General features: G+C 47.2%; 1 protein-coding gene across 2 annotated transcripts; it reads left to right on the top strand.

The window, feature by feature from the left end:
- Positions 1–1,201: 1,201 nt before the first annotated feature.
- Positions 1,202–23,130, top strand: LMO2 (LIM domain only 2). Of its 2 annotated transcripts, none has more exons than XM_083164740.1 (3): positions 1,202–1,543; positions 10,426–10,644; positions 21,268–23,130. In XM_083164740.1, exons 1-3 carry the CDS (start codon positions 1,503–1,505, stop codon positions 21,485–21,487), a joined length of 480 nt encoding a protein of 159 aa, XP_083020866.1. In that variant the 5' UTR covers positions 1,202–1,502; the 3' UTR covers positions 21,488–23,130. The 2 variants fall into 2 exon arrangements, with proteins under 2 accessions (XP_083020866.1, XP_083020867.1); XM_083164741.1 differs by having other exon boundaries at positions 1,203–1,543; positions 10,429–10,644.
- The last annotated feature ends 207 nt before the right edge of the window (positions 23,131–23,337 follow it).

The following is a 23,337-nucleotide window of genomic DNA, read 5'->3' as shown; positions in this document are numbered from 1 at the left end:
TGTGTTACTTGTGTCTCTGTAGCTGTGTGCTTAGCGCTGTCTGTTTGCGACGGTATTGTTTCCATGCAAATTTTTGTGCCTAACAAACTATTTTGTTATAATGTTTGGTGTAGTTGAATGCAGCAGGTTGCAGAGCAGCTATTGCTCAGGTCACTAAGATTTGCATGCACACTCGACAGGAACTGGGCAGGCAGCTGAGATGTCAGCTGCCCGCCCCCCACACTGCGTCACCGGGCGATTTGCATGGGAACGCCCAATAAACGATAGGCATTCCCATGGGGTGAATCCCCTGTCCAGCAGCGCGATGGCCCCGCCCACAGTCTTGGGTGCGTGCGCCCAGCAAACGGACGCGTGCACCTGGCGCATGCACTTGCGCAGAAATGCGCATGGGCACAACCAAACCATCGGACCCGCACAGGCTTCGCACAAACCAAAATAACCCCTTTAGTACATCTGGCCCAGAGAGAGAGATATAAAGGCCCCCATTTATCATTGACGATGCGATCTTGGCGGAATATTACCGCCCAGGATCGCATTGTAAAATGCGATCATTTCGGCCGAATGTATTAACCTGTCCCTGCGATGCCTGTAGCCAGGGGTCTGCGCATGCGCGGTTATGCGCTGACCCCCCCCGCGTCCCCACTGCCGCTATACATAGGCTACAATTGGCTATCGCCATATCAGAATGGCGATAGCCCAGGGGTGCGATGCCGGGCTGCCTGATGTTGATACATCGGGCAACTTTGCATCCCCCATAGAAACCTATGGGGGATGCGGCCGGCAGCGCTGCAGGGGGGGGGGGGTCGCAGCAGGGATCGGAGATTCCTGCTGCGGTCCCCCTTAATACATCTCAGTGCTACTTAATATTTGCTGTTAACCCCTGAAAACGGATGTTTTCAGGGATTTAACCGCAAATATTACTTGATAAATGGGCCCCATAAAGAGAGCGAGAGATCCAACACAGATGAGTTACTAAATTTATATGTCCAAGTGCCTCTTTTCCCTGTATGTGTATATATATATATATATATATATATATATATATATATATATATATATATATATATATAATGCTGCAACCTAACTTTAATAGCCTTTCACCTAAGTGAGGAAGGAAGAACGACGAACGACACACAGCGGCAGACACAGACAGACACACACACACACACACATCCCCCCCCCCCCCTCAGGGCCACAAGGGGTTAATCAGCAATACCGCTGCAGCGCCACTGTGTTGCTATGCTGGTGCCTGCCTTGTGTGGGCAGATAGAGGGATGGGGCAGCTGTAAGCGCCATTTCCTCCTATTGTATGTGACTGGTGCTGAGGAAAAGGAAATGAAGCCGAGGGGCTGAGCCGGGGGAGTCCTCTGTCACCCGCTATATAAGTGACAGTGACACACAAGCTGGGGACACAGCCATGGAGGCCGGACAGCGGGGAGCTCTCCTGTGTCACACCGGGAGACAGCAGCGGCGCATGTGACCGCCCGGGAGTACGGAGGCAGATGTCATCGGTCATAGAGAGGAAGAGCCTGGACCCTGCAGAGTGAGCAGCTAGTGGAGGGGTCGTGTCACTCATGGTTTTTAGCACATGGGGGGGGTCTCATAGTCACTGCACATGGGGGGTCTCATGGTCACAGCACATGGGGGGGTCTCATAGTCACTGCACATGGGGGGTCTCATGGTCACAGCACATGGGGGGGTCTCATAGTCACTGCACATGGGGGGGTCTCATGGTCACTGCACATTGAGGGTCTCATGGTCAGTGCACAGGGGGGGGGTCTCATAGTCACTGCACATGGGGGGGTCTCATGGTCACTGCACATTGAGGGTCTCATGGTCAGTGCACACGGGGGGGGGGGTCTCATGGTCACTGCACATGGGGGTCTCATGGTTACGGCACATGGGGTCTTATGGTCACGGCACATAGGGGGGCTCATGTACACTGCACATGGGGGTCTCATGCTTACGGCACTTGGGGGTCTCATAGTCACTGCACATGGGGTTTGTCATTGTTACTGCAAATGGGGGTGTCATGATTACAGCACATGGTGGGGTCTCATGGTTACAGCACATGGGGGTGTCTCATTGTTACAGCACATGGGGTTCTTATGGTTACACCACCTGGGCCCCATAAAGAGAGAGCGAGAGATCCAACATAGATGAGTTACTAAATTTATATGTCCAGCACATGGTGGGGTCTCATGGTTACAGCACATGGGGGGTGTCATAGTTACAGCACATGGGGGGGTCTCATGGTTACAGTACATGGGGGGTATCATTGTTACGGCACATGGGGGGTCTCATGGTTATGGCACATGGGGGGTTTCATGGTTACAGCACATGGGGGGGGCATACCTGGCACTGTGGGGCATATGTGTTTCTGGCACTGTGGGGCATATGTTTTTCTGGCACTGTGGGGGCATACCTGGCACTGTGGGGCATGTGTGTTTCTGGCACTGCGGGGGCATACCTGGCAATGTGGGGCATGTGTGTTTCTGGCACTGCGGGTGCATACCTGGCACTGTGGGGCACGTGTGTTTCTGGCACTGCAGGGGCATACCTAGCACTGTGGGGGGCATACCTGGCACTGTGGGGCATGTGTGTTTCTGGCACTGTGGGGGCATACCTGGCAGTACTGTGCAGTGTCTGAAGTTACCAGGTACAGATCAGGACTTGGGTTATGTCGCTACAGAATGAGCTTGGTCCATCAGTGGCTCGAGAGTTGCTATATATTGTATGCGGACTACATTGCCATTACAACATTGTTCTGATTACAGGTCACTGGTTCTCATTCTGTCCATATTTATCCTATTGGAATAACTGTGGCATAGGGGGTTATTCAGATCTGATCGCAAAGCTGTTTTTTCCTCAAATAGACAAAACCATGCTGCACTACAGGTGGGGCAGATGTAACATGTGCAGAGAGAATAACTGGTGCTATCACCAGTGTGCCCTGGGAGAATTCTATTTATTACACAATTACAGTTGTACCCGGTGTAACATGAGTAGTGTGTTAGTGATAACAGTGTTACATTATCTACAGAGTGTAGCATCCAAGCAAATACCCCTGAGATTCTGTATGTGATTGGCCTATGCACAGCGCTGCAGGACTCTTGTGGTGCCTTTAATAACAACAATAACATAGTAATAATAATATTCCTAATAATAACATAATAATAATAATAATTTAAATTACAACAATAACATAGTAATAATATAAATGAGAATAATACCCCTTTCACACCGCACTTATTCTGCTTTCCCACTGCTGAAATGGGTCATTACCCGTTTTTTTTAAACAGGTTTTTAAACGGCAAGAGCCATAAAGACCCCTTCCCACTGCAGCTTTTAAACTGTACACGGTAAAATACAGTTTTTGAGGCAGTGGGAATGCCTCTGAAACGGTATTTATTAAAAAAATAAAATCGGCGTGGGGGCCCCCCCACTGCCGTAACCAGCACCAGCAATCAGGAAACCCGACAAATAGGGCCTCGCTGATTTTTTAAAACCAGCCCCAGGCTCAAGGGCCGGGGCTGGTTTCCAAAATACGGGGGACAAAATGAGTAGGGGTCCCCCGTATTTTAAGAACCAGCCCCAGGCACAACCAGCCAGCAGGGTAATGCCACAGCCGGGGGACACTTATGATATAAGTTCCCGCGGCCAAAGCATTAACCCTACCGACCAGTCAGCCTGGCCAGGGGTCCTGGGGGAGTGGGGACCCCCCCCCCCCTCCAGAACTTACCTGAACAGGCTGAAGCCTGGTGCTGTCCCCGGTGGCCCTGTGCGGTGGCCACCGGGCTGATCATTGTGTAAAAAAAAATAGATTAAAAACCTATTGTTTTAAACTGTGGAACTATGAGTCCCAGCAAGCCTCCCCTGCAAGCTGGGACTTGGAGAACCACAAGTCCCAGCCTGCGGGGCATTAAAGGGCCCACAGTAAAAAAAATAGATAAATAAATACACACTGACACATTAGAAAAATAAAAGTTTAATACATACATTACACAAACACACTGATACTTACCTATCTTGAGCCCGTCGTTAAGTCCCAGGGTCCGGTCCGGTGGCTTGGTTCCGGGGCCTTGGTTCCGGGGCATAATGCTGCTTTCCCACTGCAGACCAGTTTTAAGTTACAGGTAATCTTAAACGGTATTTAGCATTCCCACTGCAGCAGATTACAGTTTTAAATGCCATTTAAGTACCATTTCCATTGCAGGTAAAACGTTTTAGCTCTTCAAAACGTTTTTACAGCACAAATGAGTGCCTGTGACTTTAATGGGCTTTTCAGGGTTGTGGGGAGTGTCACAACACAGACAACAACCAATCGCTTAAATTGTAGCCTGTTTACATTAAAGGCCCATACACACTTGCCGACTTTAAGCTGAAACTCGCTCAAAACAGCCGTTTTGAGCGAGTTTCAGCTTAAAGTCTGCAAGTGTGTATGGGCTGCCGATGCCCGACTAGCGATGATGCGCGCTCCCGCATCATCGCTAGCAAAGTGGGCTATCTGCTGGTTTTACCAGTATGTCTGGCGATGATGGCTCATATTTGAGCCATCATCGCCAGGTGTGTACGGCAGCCGGGCTGAAGAATCAGAGACTTTCAGCCCGACTGACCGCCTCCTCCCTCCCCCTTCTCCCCGGCGCTGGAGCATACTCACCACCTCGGTGACTCTGCCGCTCCCTCCCCCTGCTCCACGCGCGTAGTCACACCGCTCGCTGCGCCACTCTGCTTCATACATACTGGTCCCTGCCCACAGCACAGCCTGTCATACGCCCTGCCCCCTGCCGCCGTGCTCCACACACTGCCACCAATGAATTCGTTTTTTATCCAGTAATATATACATTGCTGGCACATGCCAGCAATGTATATATTACTGCCGCCATTGCCACCAATGAATTCGTTTTTTATCCAGTAATATATACATTGCTGGCACATGCCAGCAATGTATATATTACTGCCGCCATTGCCACCAATGAATTCGTTTTTTATCCAGTAATATATACATTGCTGGCACATGCCAGCAATGTATATATTACTGCCACCATTGCCACCAATGAGTTACAGTAGTTATTAGCCAGTAATATATTCATAGCTGGCACATGCCAGCAGTGTATATATTACTGGCACCACTGCCACCAATGAATTCGTTTTTATCCAGTAATATATACATAGCTGGCATATGCCAGCTATGTATATATTACTGGCACCACTGCTCACCAGTGATGATTTATTAGCCAGTAATATATACGTTGCTGGCACAGGCCAGCAACGTATATATTACTGGCATTACTGCCTACCATGGGTTAAATTGAGCCGGCACGGGGCATAACTGCGTTCCGTCAGTTCATTGTGGAGGCGGTACCTCCGCTCACCTTGCCCTGCTGTCTGTCCCTGCCTGCATCGTTAAAGGAGACAGACGGCAGAGCATTATGTGGCATTATATATAATGGGCATTACGGTGTGTTGCATATGTGTAATGGGTATTACGGTGTGCATAGTCCCCTGACCCACAAAGCCATGCCTTAAATTTTTTGCAGGCCAGCAATGTATATGTTATTCCCCCCCCCCCCCCCCCCCCCCCCCCGAATGTATATTTTGTTATGGCGTAACATATGCATTGCTGTCGCAAGTGAATGGATTTCTCCCTACATGCACAGCTGCAAATGAAACGTTTGCAGTGCACATGGGTGGGATTTTCCCTGGTCTGGGCGGCATGGGGTGTAGTTTACCTGATTGCTGGGCTCCGCATATACGCAGCCCAGCAATCCGTTCTGAATCAGGCACCAAGAACAGAAATGCACTGAATAAAATGGCCGCTGCTCCCACCCTTGGAATACAAACCCAGCCCATTATGTAAATCGCCTTTTATATGAAAGATTTTCAGCAAAGTCTTTCGTCTCCTGAAAATCTCTTGCTCTTTGGGGAAAATAACTCAGTGTGTACGCACTACTTTGGGGAAAGATAAATCTATCAAAGATTTTGGCAAAGTCTTTTGAAATGAAAGTCTACAAGTGTGTATGGGCCTTAAGAATACCGTTTAAGATGCATTCCCATTGCCTCTAATGTAGCTTTCACATCACATAAAACATTTTGAAACGTTTTGAAAAACTGTAATTTTAAATGGTATTTTAAACGGGTCTAGTGTTCATATTGCAGCAGATTACCATTTAAAAATACAGTTTAAGTACCATTCACATCACCAGTCAAGCCGTTTAACCTCTGAACACGTTTCTACCCACAGCTTTTTTCCTGGTTCAGGGAAGGGACACAAGACAAGGGACAGCCTATCACAGTGCTCTAACCTTTATTTTTTACTAAATACCATTTCAGTGCCATTCATGCTGCTTTCAGACCGCATAACTGGCTTTGACCCTGTATTTGGAAACGTTTCCAAAAACGGGTCTGCCAGATAAAACCCCTTTCACACCGCAGCACTTAAACGGTATATTACCGTTTAAGTGCCGATTTTTTGACACTGGCAGACCCGTTTTTGGAAACTTTCCAAATACAGGGTCAAAGCCAGTGCAGCCTTCAGCCCTCCCCTCCGTGCAGCTCCCCCCCCCCTCGCGTGTCGACCGAGAGCATGTCGACGCCCCCCGCGCATGTCGACGCCCCCGCGCGTGTCGACGCCCCCCCCACCCCACCCCGCGTGTCGGCGCCCCCCCCGTGTCGACTTACCCCGTGCCGGTACCTCCGTTGTGGACTGCAGCTCAGTATGCTCGGAAAGCACTTATGAAAAAAGTGTCTTCCAGAAAATGGCTGCCCCATAGGAAACCCTGTTTAAAAAAACTGTCTTCCGTATGGGGGGCAGCCATTTTCTGAAAGACACTTTTTTCATAAGTGCTTTCCGAGCATACTGAGCTGCAGTGCCGGGAACCACAACGGAGATACCGGCACGGGGTAAGTCGACACGGGGGGGGGCGCCGACACGCGCGGGGGGGTCGACACGCGCGGGGGGCGTCGACACGCGCGCGGGGGGTGTCGACACGCGCGGGGGGGGGCTCCAGTGCTGTGAATACTTAATGAGCGCTCATTAAGTATTCACTGTGCTGAATTTAGGACCCAGCTCATTGGCTGGGTCCTAAATACCGTTTCTGAGCCGATTTTTGCGCTAAAATACCGGTTCAGAAACGGGTAGGACCCTGCATTTTAACCGGTTAGAAAAAACGGCATTTTCTAACCGGTTAAGTGGGACTGGACCTTTCAGACCGCACACATTACCGTTTTAAAACGGTAAAAAAACGGCAATTTACCGTTTTAAAAGTGCGGTCTGAAAGGGGCATCAGACAGCACAAAAAACGGCTCTGAATTGGCTTTAAAACGGGTAGGACTCTGCTTTTTAAACGTGTTGAAATACCAGTTAACTTTAAATGGTATTTCAACTATGACACTTTCACACTGCAGCCTTAAACGTTTTAAAAGGCAAAAAAACGGCAATATACCGTTTTAAAAGTGTGATGTGAAAGCTACATTAAACGGTAGATTACCGTTTAAAACACTGCTTTGAAAACGGGTTGAAATACCGTTTAACTTTAAACGGTATTTCAACTCTGGCGCTTTCCCACTGCAGCCTTAAACTGTATTTTGCCCTCAAAAATCAGCAATATACCGTTTTAAGGCTGCAATGGGAAAGGGGCATAACATAGTAATAATGATATAAATAACAACAATAATACCCCTTTCACATTGCACTTTAAAAAACGGTATATTGCCGTTTTTTTCCCATTTTAAAACGTTTAAGGCTGCAATGTGAAAGTGCCAAAGTTGATTTACCGGTTAAAGATAACCGGTATTTCAACACGGTTAAAAAGCAGAGTCCTACACGTTTTAAAGCCGTTTTTTAGGCAGTGTGAATGGCTCTATTTCAATGGCTTGAAACGTGTCCCTTGGGGGTTAAACGGGTTGAATTTTGAATGGTATTAAATGATTTTTAAAAGGGTTTTCACCTGCAATGTGAAAGGTCTCAAGGCTCAGACCCGTTTTAAAGTCCCATTTAAGAATACCGTGTCATTACCCATGTCTGCAATGTGAAAGCAGTATAACATAGTAATAATATTCCTAATAATATCAATAACATAGTAATTATAATATAAATAACAACAATAACATAGTAATAATATAAATGACAATAACATAGTAATAATAATATTTCTAATAATAACAATAACATAGTAATAATAATATAAATGACAACAATAACATAGTAATAATAATATTCCTAATAATAACAATAACATAGCAGTAATAATAATTATGTATGCGCTATATAAGAAACTGTTAATAAATAAGTAATACTGCTTTCACATTGCAGAAATTGGTAATGACACGGTATTCTTAAATGGGACTTTAAAACGGGTCTGAGCCTTGAGACCTTTCACATTGCAGTACGGATGGTGTAATGGTTAGCATTACTGCCTCACAGCACTGAGGTCATGGGTTCAATACCCACCATGGCCCTAACTGTGCGGAGTTTGTATATTCTCCCCGTACTTGCGTGGGTTTCCTCCGGGTACTCCGGTTTCCTCCCACAATCCAAAAATATACTGCTAGGCTAATTTGGCTCCCAACAAAATTAACCCTAGAATGTCTGTGTGTGCGTGTACATGTGGTAGGGAATATAGATTGTAAGCTCCACTGGGGCAGGGACTGATGTGAATGGTCAAATATTCTCTGTAAAGCGCTGCGGAATCTGTGTGCGCTATATAAGAAACTGCTAATAAATAAATAATAAATAAACATTGCAGGTGAAAACCGTTTTAAAAATCATTTAATACCATTCAAACATTCAACCCGTTTAACCCCCAAGGGACACGTTTCAAGCCATTGAAATAGAGCTGTTGGTACTTATGTATTATCTGGACTCCCATGTTAAATGCACCCCATTTTTTCATACCCCTACTATCCAACTACGCATGGAGATGATTTTATATAGTGTGGCGATCGCAGCGAGCCACCGTGCCCAAAGCGTGGTGAGCGCAGCGAGCCCCGCGAGGGGACGCGGTCTCATAAGAAAAACGGGAGTCCAGATATTACATAAGTGCCGAGCTGTTCAAACTGCCAAAAAAACGGTTTTAAAGCGTGTAGGACTCAACCGGTAAATCAACTTTGGCACTTTCACATTGCAGCCTTAAACGTTTTAAAATGGAAATAAAACGGCAATATACCGTTTTAAAAGTGCGATGTGAAAGGGGTATAAATAATAATAATATATATAACAACAATAACATAGTAATAATATTCCTAATAATAACAATAACATAGTACAGGTTAAGTATCCTTTATCAAAAAATGCTCGGGACCACGAGAATTACAGATAAGGGATTTTTCCGGTTCTTGGAATAATTTTTTTAAAAACATACTTACCTGTCCCCTGATGGTGCCCCGATGGTCCCTCGGCATCCACAGCAGGTCTCCAGCGGTCCCAGAAATGCATGGGACAGTGCTGAAGGCCTGCCGTGGACGCCGGGGGATTTGGTAAAAAAAAAATTAGAATTATTCCAAAAAAAAACTAGTTTTTTTGAATAATTCGGATAAAGGATCTACGGATACAGGATACTCAACCAGTAATAATAATAATATGAATAACAACAATAACAGTAATAATAATATTCCTAATAATAACAATAATAATATAAATAACAACAATAAATTAGTAATAATACAATAATCATACCAATACAGTGTACATTAATAAAAAGAAATGGTTCTGTGAGGGTGGGAGGGAGTCAGTCTGTTGATGAGGAACAGGAGGGACATTAGTATTCACTCGCTCAGCCACAAGTGGATTGTAAGCTTGCGAGCAGGGCCCTCCTACCTCTATGTCGGTTTGTATCTACCCAGCTGCGCTATATAAGAAACTGTAAATAAATAAATAAGTGAAGACTTGCACGACTCCCTTAGTTGTGTATGTAGACTCCACTGCATTTGAAGTTTACTAGAAGACACTAGTTCATACTTGCCTACTTTTCTTTTCACCTCTCCGGGAGAAGCCCAGAAAGGCAACCCTTTAGAGGGGGCGTGGACAAAGGTGACATCACTTGGCCCCGCCCCATGCTTCAAAACACTGTAATTTGCGGGCTGCGGAGAGGGGGCTTAAATGACGTGAAATGCCACTACCACGTCATGTTAGCCCCGCACCCACTCCGCGGACCCGCAATTTTCAGTAATAGAATCAGCGGGGAAGGGGGGTGTGGGGGCTCTGGCCGGCAAGCGGGAGACCTGCCTACCTTCTCAGGGGGGCAGGAGGCGGACCCGATTTTCGGGAGCCTCCCGGTCATTCCGGGAGGGTAGGCAATCTGCACTAGTTATATCCATGCACTTGTGTGCAATTCCGGCCCTGAGTGTGTGTGTGTGTACAGTTGTGTGTTTGTCATGCTTGGAAAAGACAATAGATCTCCTTAATCCTGTGATCTGTGTCGCCAGCAGTGAGCCAGTGGATGAAGTACTGCAGATCCCACCCTCACTTCTGACATGTGGGGGCTGCCAACAAAACATCGGGGACCGCTACTTCCTGAAGGCCATTGAACAGTACTGGCATGAGGACTGTCTGAGCTGTGACCTGTGTGGTTGCCGGTTAGGAGAGGTCGGAAGGAGACTTTACTACAAACTGGGACGCAAGTTGTGTCGGAGGGACTATCTCAGGTAATGTCCATTACAGCACATCATCAGCTGCCATTAATCATCACGTATATTGGAATCTGCAGCACGAGTACATTAGTGACTAAGGTTATGCTCCGGACTGCCCATAGGGGGAAATGGTCGGTTGGTCAACCTAAAGATGGTCGATAGTCATTAGGTCGACACGACTAGGTTGACATACTGCAAGGACGACTAGTTGGATATGGGACAAGGTCGACAGGTCATTAGGTCGACATGGTGTAGGTTGACAGTCAAAAGGTCGACATGGGGTTTTTCACTGTTTTTTAGAGCCGACATGCCGATAGGCGGTATTTCATGCGCCTAACATCCACTAGGGCAGGGCTGGGCAACACCCGCCCTCCAGATGTTGATAAACTACACATCCCAGCATGCATTGCATCAGTTTCAGCATGGCCACATAGCAAAACTAATGCAAAGCATCCTGGGATGTGTAGTTCATCAACATCTGGAGGGCCGGTGTTGCCCAGCCCTGCACTAGGGCGTGGTGGGAGAATAAAAAAGTGTGCCGATCGCAGCAAGGTAACGTGCCCGAAACATGGCCCATGCGAGGGGATGCGGTGCACTTAATCCTGTGTATATGTCGACTGTGTTGACATTCGGGTAAAAAAAAGTGAAAAACTCCATGTCGACCTGTTGACTGTCGACCTAGACCATGTCGACCTAATGTTTGTGTTGACCTAATGACCTGTCAACCTTGTTCCATGTCGTCCTAGATGTATGTTGGCCTAGTGGTGTCGACCTAATGACTATCGACTATCTTTAGGTCAACCATACGATCCATACCCCCCATAGGAATGACAGCGTGCGATGGTATTTGTGCAGTTTCACGGCACCCCTGCCCACGGATCACATGGCACGCAAATCGCATGTGATCACAATCGCATACGATGCAATGCGATTTAGCACCCCCCCACTAGCCACGTTTAGCACAGCTCCATTATCCACGTCACCCCGAAGTGTGGCGAGGGGACACAAAACGCGCCCAACCAACCTGTTCATACCCCACTATCCACGTCGGCGTGGAGATGATTTTATAAAGTCAGGCCAAAGCGTGGCGAGCGCAGCGCACCCCGCGAGGGGCCGCAGAAAACGAGCCCAAAGCTTACAATCTTTAGGGAAATAGGCAGTGATACACAAGGATAGATACTGTATTCTTTATTGCATTAATTCCACCAGAATGCAGAGGTTCCTGGTGTGCTGTAAGATACGGTGACCCAGCAGTTTGGCCAGGGGTCAGGAGGAGGGAAAATGTGAAAAAGAAAGAGAGAAGATGTATGTGGCCTGTACAGTGGTGATGTGATTAGATAGGAACGGTATATGAAGGTTAAGTGGCTGGTTCTGGAATGTGATAAGCTTGCCTGAAGATGTGAGTTTTCAGGGAACGCTTATAGGTTTGGAGACTGGAGAAGAGTCTTATTGTGCTTGGGAGGGGATTCCACAAAGTGGGTGCAGCCCGAAGAAAGTCATGCAATCGGGAATGGGAGCGAGTAATGAGTGTGGATGAGAGACGCAGATCTTGGGAGGAGCGTAGAGGTCGTGTTGGAAGATATTTTGAGATAAGAGAAGAGATGTATGTTGGTGTAGTTTGGTTTATGGCTTTGTGTGTAAGTAAAATAATTTTGGATTGAAAACGGTAGTATACAGGTAACCCAGTTACCAGCGCAGGGAGATGGGCAGAGTTAGGGGTGTAGCAGGGAGGTGGGGGACCCGGGGGAGGAGCTCTTTTAGAAGAGGATGCGCGCACTTCCCCTTCCGGCGGCTGGCGGGGGCTGGCAGTTGGCGATCCGACCTCCAGCCTCCGGATGGAAGAGGCCGGCTCCATCTGTAGATCATTATTACTATCAGTTATGTAGCGCATACCTATTCTGGTGTAAGAATAAAGCAGTCAGTATTTACTCTTCACAGAAACACAATAACACCCAAATCTAACTCTCTCTGCACCTGTTACATCAGCTCCACCTGCAGTGCACATGATTTTGTCCATTAAAGAAGGAGTTTGCTTTTGCAAACCAACCTGAATCACCCCCTGCTGGGCGTTTCCATGTCCCAGCACTGCCCCCGTCCCTCACTCCCCTCTGCGTACTGCAGAAATGCAGCTGCGCATATGCAAAACATCCCAGTGGAGCTTACACTCTTTATTCCCTCTCACATGTACACACACATTACAGAAAGCGTATCAGTCACATCATCCCCTACCCCAGTGGTGCTTACACTCAATGGGGGTTATTCAGGTTGATTTGCAAGGCTGCAAATTCGCAGCCTTGCGAGTCCACCAAACCCCGCACAGCGAACGCATGCCCCCCCGCCGCCCCAGCAAAGTCCGGCTTCGCCCGCACAGCAGTGAATGGATGTTTTGCATAAACATCCATTCGCTTTGCTGGGGTGTCCGCCCACATCATTCGATGGTCACCGACCATCGAATGATGTTTAGTGTGCACGCTTATATAAGTGACTTTTGAGTCACTTACATTTGCATGCACGCTGGCGTGATATGGGCGGGCAGCTGACATCCGGTGATGTCAGCCACCCGCCCCCCCACACCCGCGTCACTGCCTCACGCTGGGCGTTCCCATATGGTAATGGGGCAGCCCGGCGCCCCCCGCCCATCTCCGCCCCCCCCTCGCTGCCATGGGTGCGTGCACCCAGTGACCCAAAAGGTCGCCGTGGGTGCACGCACCATATGCCTGCACATGCGCAGATACCCGTCTGCGCATGCGCAGATGGCCAACATCGGAACTGCGTGTGAATGCACGCAGATCTGAATAAGGCCCTATATTCCCTATCACATGTACACACACATTACAGAGAGCGTATCAGTCACATCAGTCCCTGCCCCAGTGCTGCTTACACTCTATATTCCCTATGACATGTACACACATTACAGAGAGCGTATCAGTCACATCATCCCCTGCCCCAGTGTTGCTTACACTGTATATTCCCTATCACATGTACACACATTATAGAGAGCGTATCAGTCACATCATCCCCTGCCCCAGTGCTGCTTACACTCTATATTCCCTATCACATGTACACACATTACAGAGAGTGTATCAGTCACATCATCCCCTGCCCCAGTGCTGCTTACACTCTATATTCCCTATCACATGTACACACATTACAGAGAGCGTATCAGTCACATCATCCCCTGCCCCAGTGCTGCTTACACTCTATATTACCTACCACATGTACACACATTACAGAGAGCGTATCAGTCACATCAGTCCCTGCCCCGGTGGTGCTTACACTCTATATTACCTACCACATTTACACACATTACAGAGAGCGTATCAGTCACATCAGTCCCTGCCCCAGTGCTGCTTACACTCTATATTCCCTATCACATGGTACACACACATTACAGAGAGCGTACCAGTCACATCAGCCCCTGCCTCAGTGCTGCTTACACTCTATATTCCCTATCACATGGTACACACACATTACAGAGAGCGTATCAGTCACATCAGTCCCTGCCCCAGTGCTGCTTACACTCTATATTCCCTATCACATGGTACACACACATTACAGAGAGCGTATCAGTCACATCAGTCCCTGCCCCGGTGGTGCTTACACTGTATATTCCCTATCACATGTACACACACATTACAGAGAGCGTACCAGTCACATCAGTCCCTGCCCCGGTGGTGCTTACACTGTATATTCCCTATCACATGTACACACACATTACAGAGAGTGTATCAGTCACATCAGTCCCTGCCCCAGTGCTGCTTACACTCTATATACCCTATCACATGTACACACATTACAGAGCGTATCAGTCACATCAGCCCCTGCCCCGGTGCTGCTTACACTCTATATTCCCTATCACATGTACACACACATTACAGAGAGCGTACCAGTCACATCAGTCCCTGCCCCGGTGGTGCTTACACTGTATATTCCCTATCACATGTACACACACATTACAGAGAGCGTATCAGTCACATCAGCCCCTGCCCCAGTGCTGCTTACACTCTATATACCCTATCACATGTACACACATTACAGAGAGCGTATCAGTCACATCAGCCCCTGCCCCGGTGCTGCTTACACTCTATATTCCCTATCACATGTACACACACATTACAGAGAGCGTATCAGTCACATCACCCCCTGCCCCAGTGCTGCTTACACTCTATATTCCCTATCACATGTACACACATTACAGAGAGCGTATCAGTCACATCAGCCCCTGCCCCAGTGCTGCTTACACTATATTCCCTACCACATGTACACACATTACAGAGAGCATATCAGTCACATCAGCCCCTGCCCCAGTGCTGCTTACACTCTATATTCCCTTAAACCGCTGAGCGCCTGATGCCTCTCACCAGTCAACAAACCTTGAACCCAAAGCACCATCTCCTCCCCTTCTTTCCCCTTTTGTAACCTTCCCCTTGTACCTGGTCACAATTTATTAACTTGATTTCAGATTTACTGTTACTTAATTTGGGTGGCAAAGATAGCACTGCGGTCCACCAGCCCTTATCAACTGAATCATGTAACCGCCTGGGGGGCCGGGATCCCCTTCTCGCAACTGACGACCTGTACCCGTGGGTGATCCCGTTTTGCCCCCCGACGCCAGGCCTGGCGCCCTCCTTGGCTGGCCCGCAGTACTTCCGCCAACGCTAGGTCCTAGGACCTTAGCCCGCCACCCTACCGTGACCCTACCTCGCCCTGGACTCTAGTCTGATGGGTTTTTCTGTCCCCTAATGCCTGCTGGTGTCCTACTCCCCAGCTTACTCTCTGCCCAGATGGCTGTGACCGAGCTATGTTCTTGTCCATACTGCGCTCTGACCTTTGTTGCCTGTTGTTGTGGTAACATGGGTTCTGGGTGGGAATGGCCTGTAGCAAGGGTTGCTAATGAATCCCTCACCATCTTGTTCACCTCGTCTTCACAATCTGCCATAAGTGAGGAGGACAGGTTAGACCTTGCAGCTGAGCCTGCGGTGCTGCCTCCCTAAAGGCTTCGCATTTTCCCCTGGAGAGGGCATCGGCTATTTTGTTGTCTACACCTGGCACGGAAGTTAATGTTGTGTTGCAGACACCCCAATACCAGGTGCCTGATCAGGTTAATCGCTGGCGGGGAGGAGGCCTTTCCTTGTTGACCGCCTGCACCACCCCAAGTTGTCACACCAGAAAGTTATCTCCTTGTTGGCTAACCTGCTGCCCCACAATTCCACTGCTACTATTATTGGGAACAGCTCCAGAAGCAGCAAGTTCTTAGTCAGCCCCTCCTCTGCCCAGCTCTGGGGCCACAGTGCAGCGCACCATTCTCCCTCTAGGTAATCTCCGAAGCCCCATGACCCCGCTGCATCAGTGTATAGTTGCAGCTTCTTGTTTGGCACAGGCGCTGCCAGCCGGATCCTTACTCCATTGACTTTCTAGAAAAAGGTTTCCCACATGAGCATGTCTTCTCTAATCTCTGCTGTTAACCTAAATGATGCCCCTTTTCGTCCCCGCTGTGGCCCTTTCCAGTTTGCGACAGAAGATTCTGCCCATGGGGATCATCCTGCATGCAAAGTTTAGTGACCCCAGCAATGATTGGAGCTGTTTTAGTGTAAATTTCTTTGCCCTTGCGTGCTCGCTAATCTGCCCCAGGAGGTTGGACACCTTGTCTTCTGGTAACCTAAACGTCTTGTCTGAGGTGTCTATTTCTATGCCTAGGTAGGAGAGCCTTGTTGTTGGTCCTTCCGTTTTTTCGGTATGTGTGGAATAGTGTGGAATAGTGCCTGGGTGGATTTGAGCAGCTGCTCGCGTCTATCGGTATTAGCCTGGCCGACCATTAGAAAGTCGCCCAAGTAGTGTGCCATTGTCTTACTGCCTGTTCCTGCTTCCACACACCAGTGCAGGAACGTACTGAATTTTTCGAAGAAAGCGCATGAAATGGCGCAGCCCATTGGTAAGTATAGGTCAATGAAATAACTGCCCTCAAATTTGAGGCCCATGAATCTTTGACTCTGGCGGTGAAGCAGAAGGAGCCTGAATGCTGATTCGATATCTATCTTCCCCATAAGGGCCACTTCCCCGCAGCTGCGCACTATTTTGAGCACGTCCTCAAAAGACTGGTAAGCCACGCTGCACTGCTGCTTTTCTATAGCATCGTTTACCGACCCTCCTGCGGGGTATGACATGTGCTGTATTTATATGAATTTTCCAGGCGTCTTTTTTGGTACTACCCCCAAGGGGGACACTACTAGCTGCTGTAAAGTGGGTTCCTTTTCCAGAAACTCTGCATCTTCTTTGTTGTGGTACCATCCTAGCCATTTTTGCATGTTTTTAGTTGTATCGGGGTTGCTGCCTTACTTATTGCGCTGATCTCATTCTGTTTTAGGCACTGTGTAACCCCCTGCTCTCTTGTAGCAGTACTTTGCTGGGTGCCCTTTGCCGCAGTGTCTGCATGCGTGCCTGTATTTGCAGTACTGGCCCCTGGTGCTGTATGTGCTGTTATATGTGAAGCATTATTGGGGACAGCTCCAGTAGCAGACCCTCCTCTTGCCTGCATGCCGGGTACCTCATACCTCCTCCATGCTGGCCTTAATTGTTCTTTACTGGGGCCCCATGAATGGCCATGCTAGCTTCACCCCTCCTTCCTGTCAAGGAAGAGTACTTTTGCATACTATGCTTTCGGCATTGCCGTAGCTCAGCGTCCGTCCAGGTAATCTGACTGCCCGCCTCCTCCGATCATTAGGCATCTGCAGGTGGAAGAAGAAGGGTTGCACTGCGAGGTGACATAAAGCATGTTAGTTTGTACTGTGTGTAAATACGTTGCACCATGCAGCCTCCCAAACCTGAGCAATAATCCTATAATGCCACCTCCATACATTCTCCTCTTTCCGTTTCTTAAACTGCCTCTATCCATATACAAGTGACTTAATTTGCACTGATAACTACCCCCATGGAATTTGTAACGTCCCCTTAAGCCCCATTGGCATTAGACACTTCACTAAGCTTGTTCAGTAAATAGTTCATTACCTTTGTTCTAAATGACCATGATACTTGTACTAAGCTTAAACGGAGAACCCAATTTCCTAATGAAAATTGGGGTTGCTAAACTGCTAGCATGTTGTCGAAGGGGCTGTTATCCCTCGTATTTGCATAAAGGTTAGAAGATTTAGCCACCACATTGCTGGCAGGTGCACTGCGCATATGTCTGCTTGCACCCTTCTGATCCCTGTCATTATTGCAGCTATGATGGTTTACTACCCAAGTTACATAAAATGACATAGCTTTTCTTATAATTATTTTGCTTTGCTTATCCCATGTCAGAATTTCCAGCACATTCCTCCTAATTGGCAAGCTAATGCCCACTGAGCAGTTACCTGTACTGTGTAGTTAATTTATTGATTTATTAACAGCATCTTATATAGCGGCAGCAGATTCCGTTACAGTGTCTTATATAGCGGCAGCAGATTCCGTTACAGTGTCTTATATAGCGCAGATTCCATTGCGCTTTACAATTGTAAACAGAGATAAAACAAACTGGCTAACAACAGCTAGACTTGGAGGGAAGATTATGCGTACACCCATTTTTATTTATTTATTTACTTATTTATTTTGCCTTATCTGTTAAAGGATCCATCTACCTTTGCACCCAGCATCAGTAATATTTCTTCCATGCGAAGGCCATGCATGTACCGCAAACTTAGTTGCTATCAGAACTATGGTTCCCTCCCTGTGCCCTTATTAATAATACCCATTACATATTGCGCAGCGCTTTACAGAGAATATTTGAACATTCAGTCTAATACTGAAGTAAAATGCTAAACATGCTCAAACATAATTAATTCACTTATTGATATCATGTACTACCATTATGATTGTACATATAACATGTAACAATGAAGTTACTATTTTGTATGCAACACCATGTTATACTTCTGAATGCAGCTTAATCTAACCTGATACAATATATCATTCCCCCATTCAGCGATATCTTTCTAATACTGTATATTATAATCCTATGATGCCTTGCACGCTGAAAAATGTGCCACCATATTAATTCTCCTGCCTTATATTGCATTATATTAACATTATAAATATACACTTGCAACCATGCATTCCCATATTTGCATTCTGCCTCTCTTACATTATTGATTGGCCGTATCTTAATAGCGCTGCTACGCAATATTATATTATGTTACTGAAAAAACAATTCAGTTTTTCCAACATTTATCTGTACAAAACTATGCATTTGTTTTCCATTGCTAGGCAGCCTGGTTCGTGGTTCAAGTTGGGAGGAGTAGATGCAGGGTGAAAGGCGATATCATCTCTATCAAAGAAAATCCCCCCCTGCTATGTCATGTAAACAAGCCCTCAGTAATTTCATTAAGGGGGGTGGGGGGGGGATCATGAGACTTGTTTTAAACTTGCTTGTCTCCATACGGCCTAATTCTCTGCTGCTTTGCTAAAGGTTGCAGGCAGTATAATCTTAAATCCCTTATATATATAACGTACTTATATTTTGGCCTTGTCCCTTGTAGTAACCTCCTATTAAGCAGCATTGAACTACTCCTGCCCTGAATCCTACCTGTACTGTTAGGTAATTGGTGTGCAAACCCTATAAGGTGCCTTTATTCCTTAGGGGAAAGTTGCCCAAACAGTATGTGGTATTACTGAGAGAAGACAGATGCATAATAAGAGAGCAGCAAAGGCAATCATTCCCACTGTGACCAGGCAGAACCAGAACCTCTGTGACCAGGCAGAACCAGAGCCACTGTATGCTACATTGACTATTGAATTCATAACATACATTGGGAGTTTGTGACGGGCGACTATAGAGGGTGGCAGGGTGCCGAATAGAAGATTAAGTCAAAGAATAAGAAGGAATACTTGTAAATAAATATTTCCAGATACTTAGGATAATTTCTGGTTCCTTTTCCTTGCTGCTGGATGATCCTTGCTGGGGTTGCTTCTGAGTGTAATGACCCCCATCCTCCCCCTTCCTTAAGTATGGCCTATCCCCTGGGGAGGGGCCATTTACCTTTTGTCCTTCCCCTTATCTTCCCTATTGCTTCAAGCTGGCACCTACCCTACCTGCCTTCCCCCTGCAGCAATTATGTCTCTTTTTTGTGGTGCACAGGCTGAGCGTTTATACTCATTCGTTGCTATTTGCAGCTCATTCTCTTTTCACATGTACACACATTACAGAGAGCGTATCAGTCACATCAGCCCCTGCCCCAGTGCTGCTTACACTCTATATTCCCTATCACATGTACACACATTACAGAGAGTGTATCAGTCACATCAGCCCCTGCCCCAGTGGTGCTTACACTCTATATTTCCTATCACATGTACACACACATTACAGAGAGCGTATCAGTCACATCATCCCCTGCCCCAGTGCTGCTTACACTCTATATTCCCTATCACATGTATCACATGTACACACATTACAGAGAGCGTATCAGTCACATCAGTCCCTGCCCCAGTGGAGCTTACACTCTTTATTCCCTACCACATGTACACACACATTACAGAGAGCGCATCAGTCACATCAGTCCCTGCCCCAGTGCTGCTTACACTCTATATTCCCTACCACATGTGCACACATTACAGAGAGCGCATCAGTCACATCAGTCCCTGCCCCAGTGCTGCTTACACTCTATATTCCCTACCACATGTACACACATTACAGAGAGGATATCAGTCACATCAGTCCCTGCCCCAGTGCTGCTTACACTATATTCCCTACCACATGTACACACATTACAGAGAGCATATCAGTCACATCAGCCCCTGCCCCAGTGCTGCTTACACTCTATATTCCCTATCACATGTACACACATTATAGAGAGCGTATCAGTCACATCAGTCCCTGCCCCAGTGCTGCTTACACTATATTCCCTACCACATGTACACACATTACAGAGAGCGTATCAGTCACATCAGCCCCTGCCCCAGTGCTGCTTACACTCTATATTCCCTTTCACATGTACACACATTACAGAGAGCGTATCAGTCACATCAGCCCCTGCCCCAGTGCTGCTTACACTCTATATTCCCTATCACATGTACACACATTACAGAGAGCGTATCAGTCACATCAGCCCCTGCCCCAGTGCTGCTTACACTCTATATTCCCTATCACATGTACACACATTACAGAGAGTGTATCAGTCACATCAGCCCCTGCCCCAGTGCTGCTTACACTCTATATTCCCTATCACATGTAAACACATTACAGAGAGCGTATCAGTCACATCAGCCCCTGCCCCCGTGCTGCTTACACTCTGTAAGCATGTGCGACAGGATGGCGCATAGTGATATATTCACAATTCTCTTGCAGATTTACTCAGGGTGGGTTTTCTGTCTTTCTGGACAGCGGCTATGTACGCCCAGTCATCTGAACATTTACAAATCAGTGACCATCTCTGAATCAAGTCCCAAGACCTTTAATTTGGTATATGAGAAGTAGTCAACTAGTACTATATAGATAATGATAATGTATACAGTATATAGCACGTTTCTCCCAATAGATAGCAGAGAGTTAGATTTGGGCAGGGCTTATAGCAACATGATCTGTGCCCTCACAGTACACAAAATGAGCTTTTTTACCTGTCTTATGAGCTGCATGACAATTACTTATTTTGTGGATCTCTCCTGCAGACTTTTCGGTCAGGATGGTCTGTGCGCATCGTGTGACAAACGGATCCGCGCCTACGAGATGACCATGCGGGTGAAGGATAAAGTCTACCATTTAGAATGCTTCAAGTGTGCAGCGTGTCAGAAGCACTTCTGTGTGGGTGACCGTTACTTGCTTATAAACTCTGACATCGTCTGTGAGCAGGACATCTACGAATGGACCAAACTTAATGGAATGATGTAGCCCCGGTCTCACTACACCCACCAGTATACACTATGACATTCCCAACTGACAGTGTGTTATAATGAACCAGCCCAGGTGGCTGCCCAGACTGGACTCAGCTATCGGAGACACTACCGAGTTCTCTGCCAGTCATCTCCAATGTTCTATCAGCTGTGGTTCTTTCTGCATTCACACAAATATACTGACGGCAATATTTGGCGGATCTGGATTCCACACACTCAACAATGTAACAAACTCCAACCTGCTGGAAATATTTGAGACTTTTTGTGGAGCGATGTTATGCTGCAGTGTATATATATATAATATATAGTATCGGGATACCATCGGCAGAGGCATCCTGGTGCGCAGAATATTCCCGACACAGGGGATGATAAGTATTCTAAATCTCCCCTCCTACTGCCTAGCCCTCCCTTCCTGCAGCCTAATCCTGACCTTCCCTTTAACTGCCTAACCATAACCGTCACGTCCCACCCGTGACTGTGCTCCCATAGTACCTAAACCTCTCTTCCTAGTGCCTAACCCTTCCCACCTTGCACCCTTACCCTACCCCTCCTTAGTGCTTAGCCCTTACCCTCTACACCCTGCACCCTAATCAGACCCGAGCAGTACCTACCCCACCCCCAGCCTAACCATGCCCCAGCAGTGCCTAACCCCCCACAGCCTAACCCTGCCCATACCCCAGCAATACCTAACCCCCCCCCAGCCTAACACTAATGGTACTCTAGTAAAACGTAACTCTCCGGTATGAGTGCCCAACAGATCACTGTATTGTAACAGTATATTTCCCCCCTGGCTTCTCTGCCTCTTTATAAAATCTATGTAAGTATGTGAAAGGAGTTTCTCCTCGCTGTGTTGCTGACCTTTTCCAAGGACCTAAAAATCCCAGGTTATTTCACATGAACATGCAGAAAGCCTAACCTCTCCTATACTGCCCCCCCCCCCCGGCCTTTTACTAGCCACCTCCATATACAGGTTAAGCTGACATTTCCCCCTTCCTGCGGCCTAACCAGCCCCAACGCCACTGACATGCTTATAATGGGTGCATTAAGTCAGGGGGTGGTGCTGGCACAGCACATGCTGCACCTATATTTGGAATACTTACCCCTCAGGAGTGCCATGCCGAAGGCAGCAGCGCTGTAGAAATCACAGAGATAAGGGTGTGGCTGCCATTTGCCCAGTATTTTACACATAGGCAGTAAAGAAAATTGCTGGGAAAATGGCACAAGAGACCTGCTCATGTGCATTATGGACTCAGCCGTCTCTTGCTCAGACTACACAGCGCTAACTGCAAAGAGGAGTGGGCTGCGCATGAGCCTTCTGCTCTTTGAAAACGCCCCTGCTCAGCATACCTATGTCCTGGACGGGATTCTGGCACTGCTATTGCGAGTGGTGGCAGAGTAACAGCACCAGTCTTCTTACCAGTGTTGGGATTCTGGTGTCCAAACGCCGGTATGCTGGTGTGCGTGTATGTGTGGCCAATGCTGGATACTCTATGCAATTCTAGTAAATGTTTGTTCTTATTTTAAACTTCCTTTACCAGTGAAAGGGTTATTAACATGCAATGTAACTGACTCTGGCATTCCAGGGATGGGATGGTATTTAATGTTTAAAGGGAAACTATAAAATAAATGTGTGAATAAGAAGACTGAAACTGCAATCACTGTATTTGGAAAACTTACAATGGAATGAGCATTTCTGTATATTACTATAGTATGCTGATAATGTGGGACCTTACAAAGGCCTAAGTATTCCTGTGTACCCGATACTCCTCCGCTATAGTATGCTGATAATGTGGGACCTTACATAGGCCTGAGTATTCCTGTGTACCCGATACTCCTCCGCTGTAGTAT

This window comes from Crinia signifera, chromosome 11 (assembly GCF_055691185.1).
Source record: "Crinia signifera chromosome 11, ASM5569118v1, whole genome shotgun sequence".
NCBI classification, from domain to species: domain Eukaryota; kingdom Metazoa; phylum Chordata; class Amphibia; order Anura; family Myobatrachidae; genus Crinia; species Crinia signifera.
Note: the sequence above shows the minus strand (reverse complement) of the source record. Positions and strands in the feature narration are given on the sequence as shown.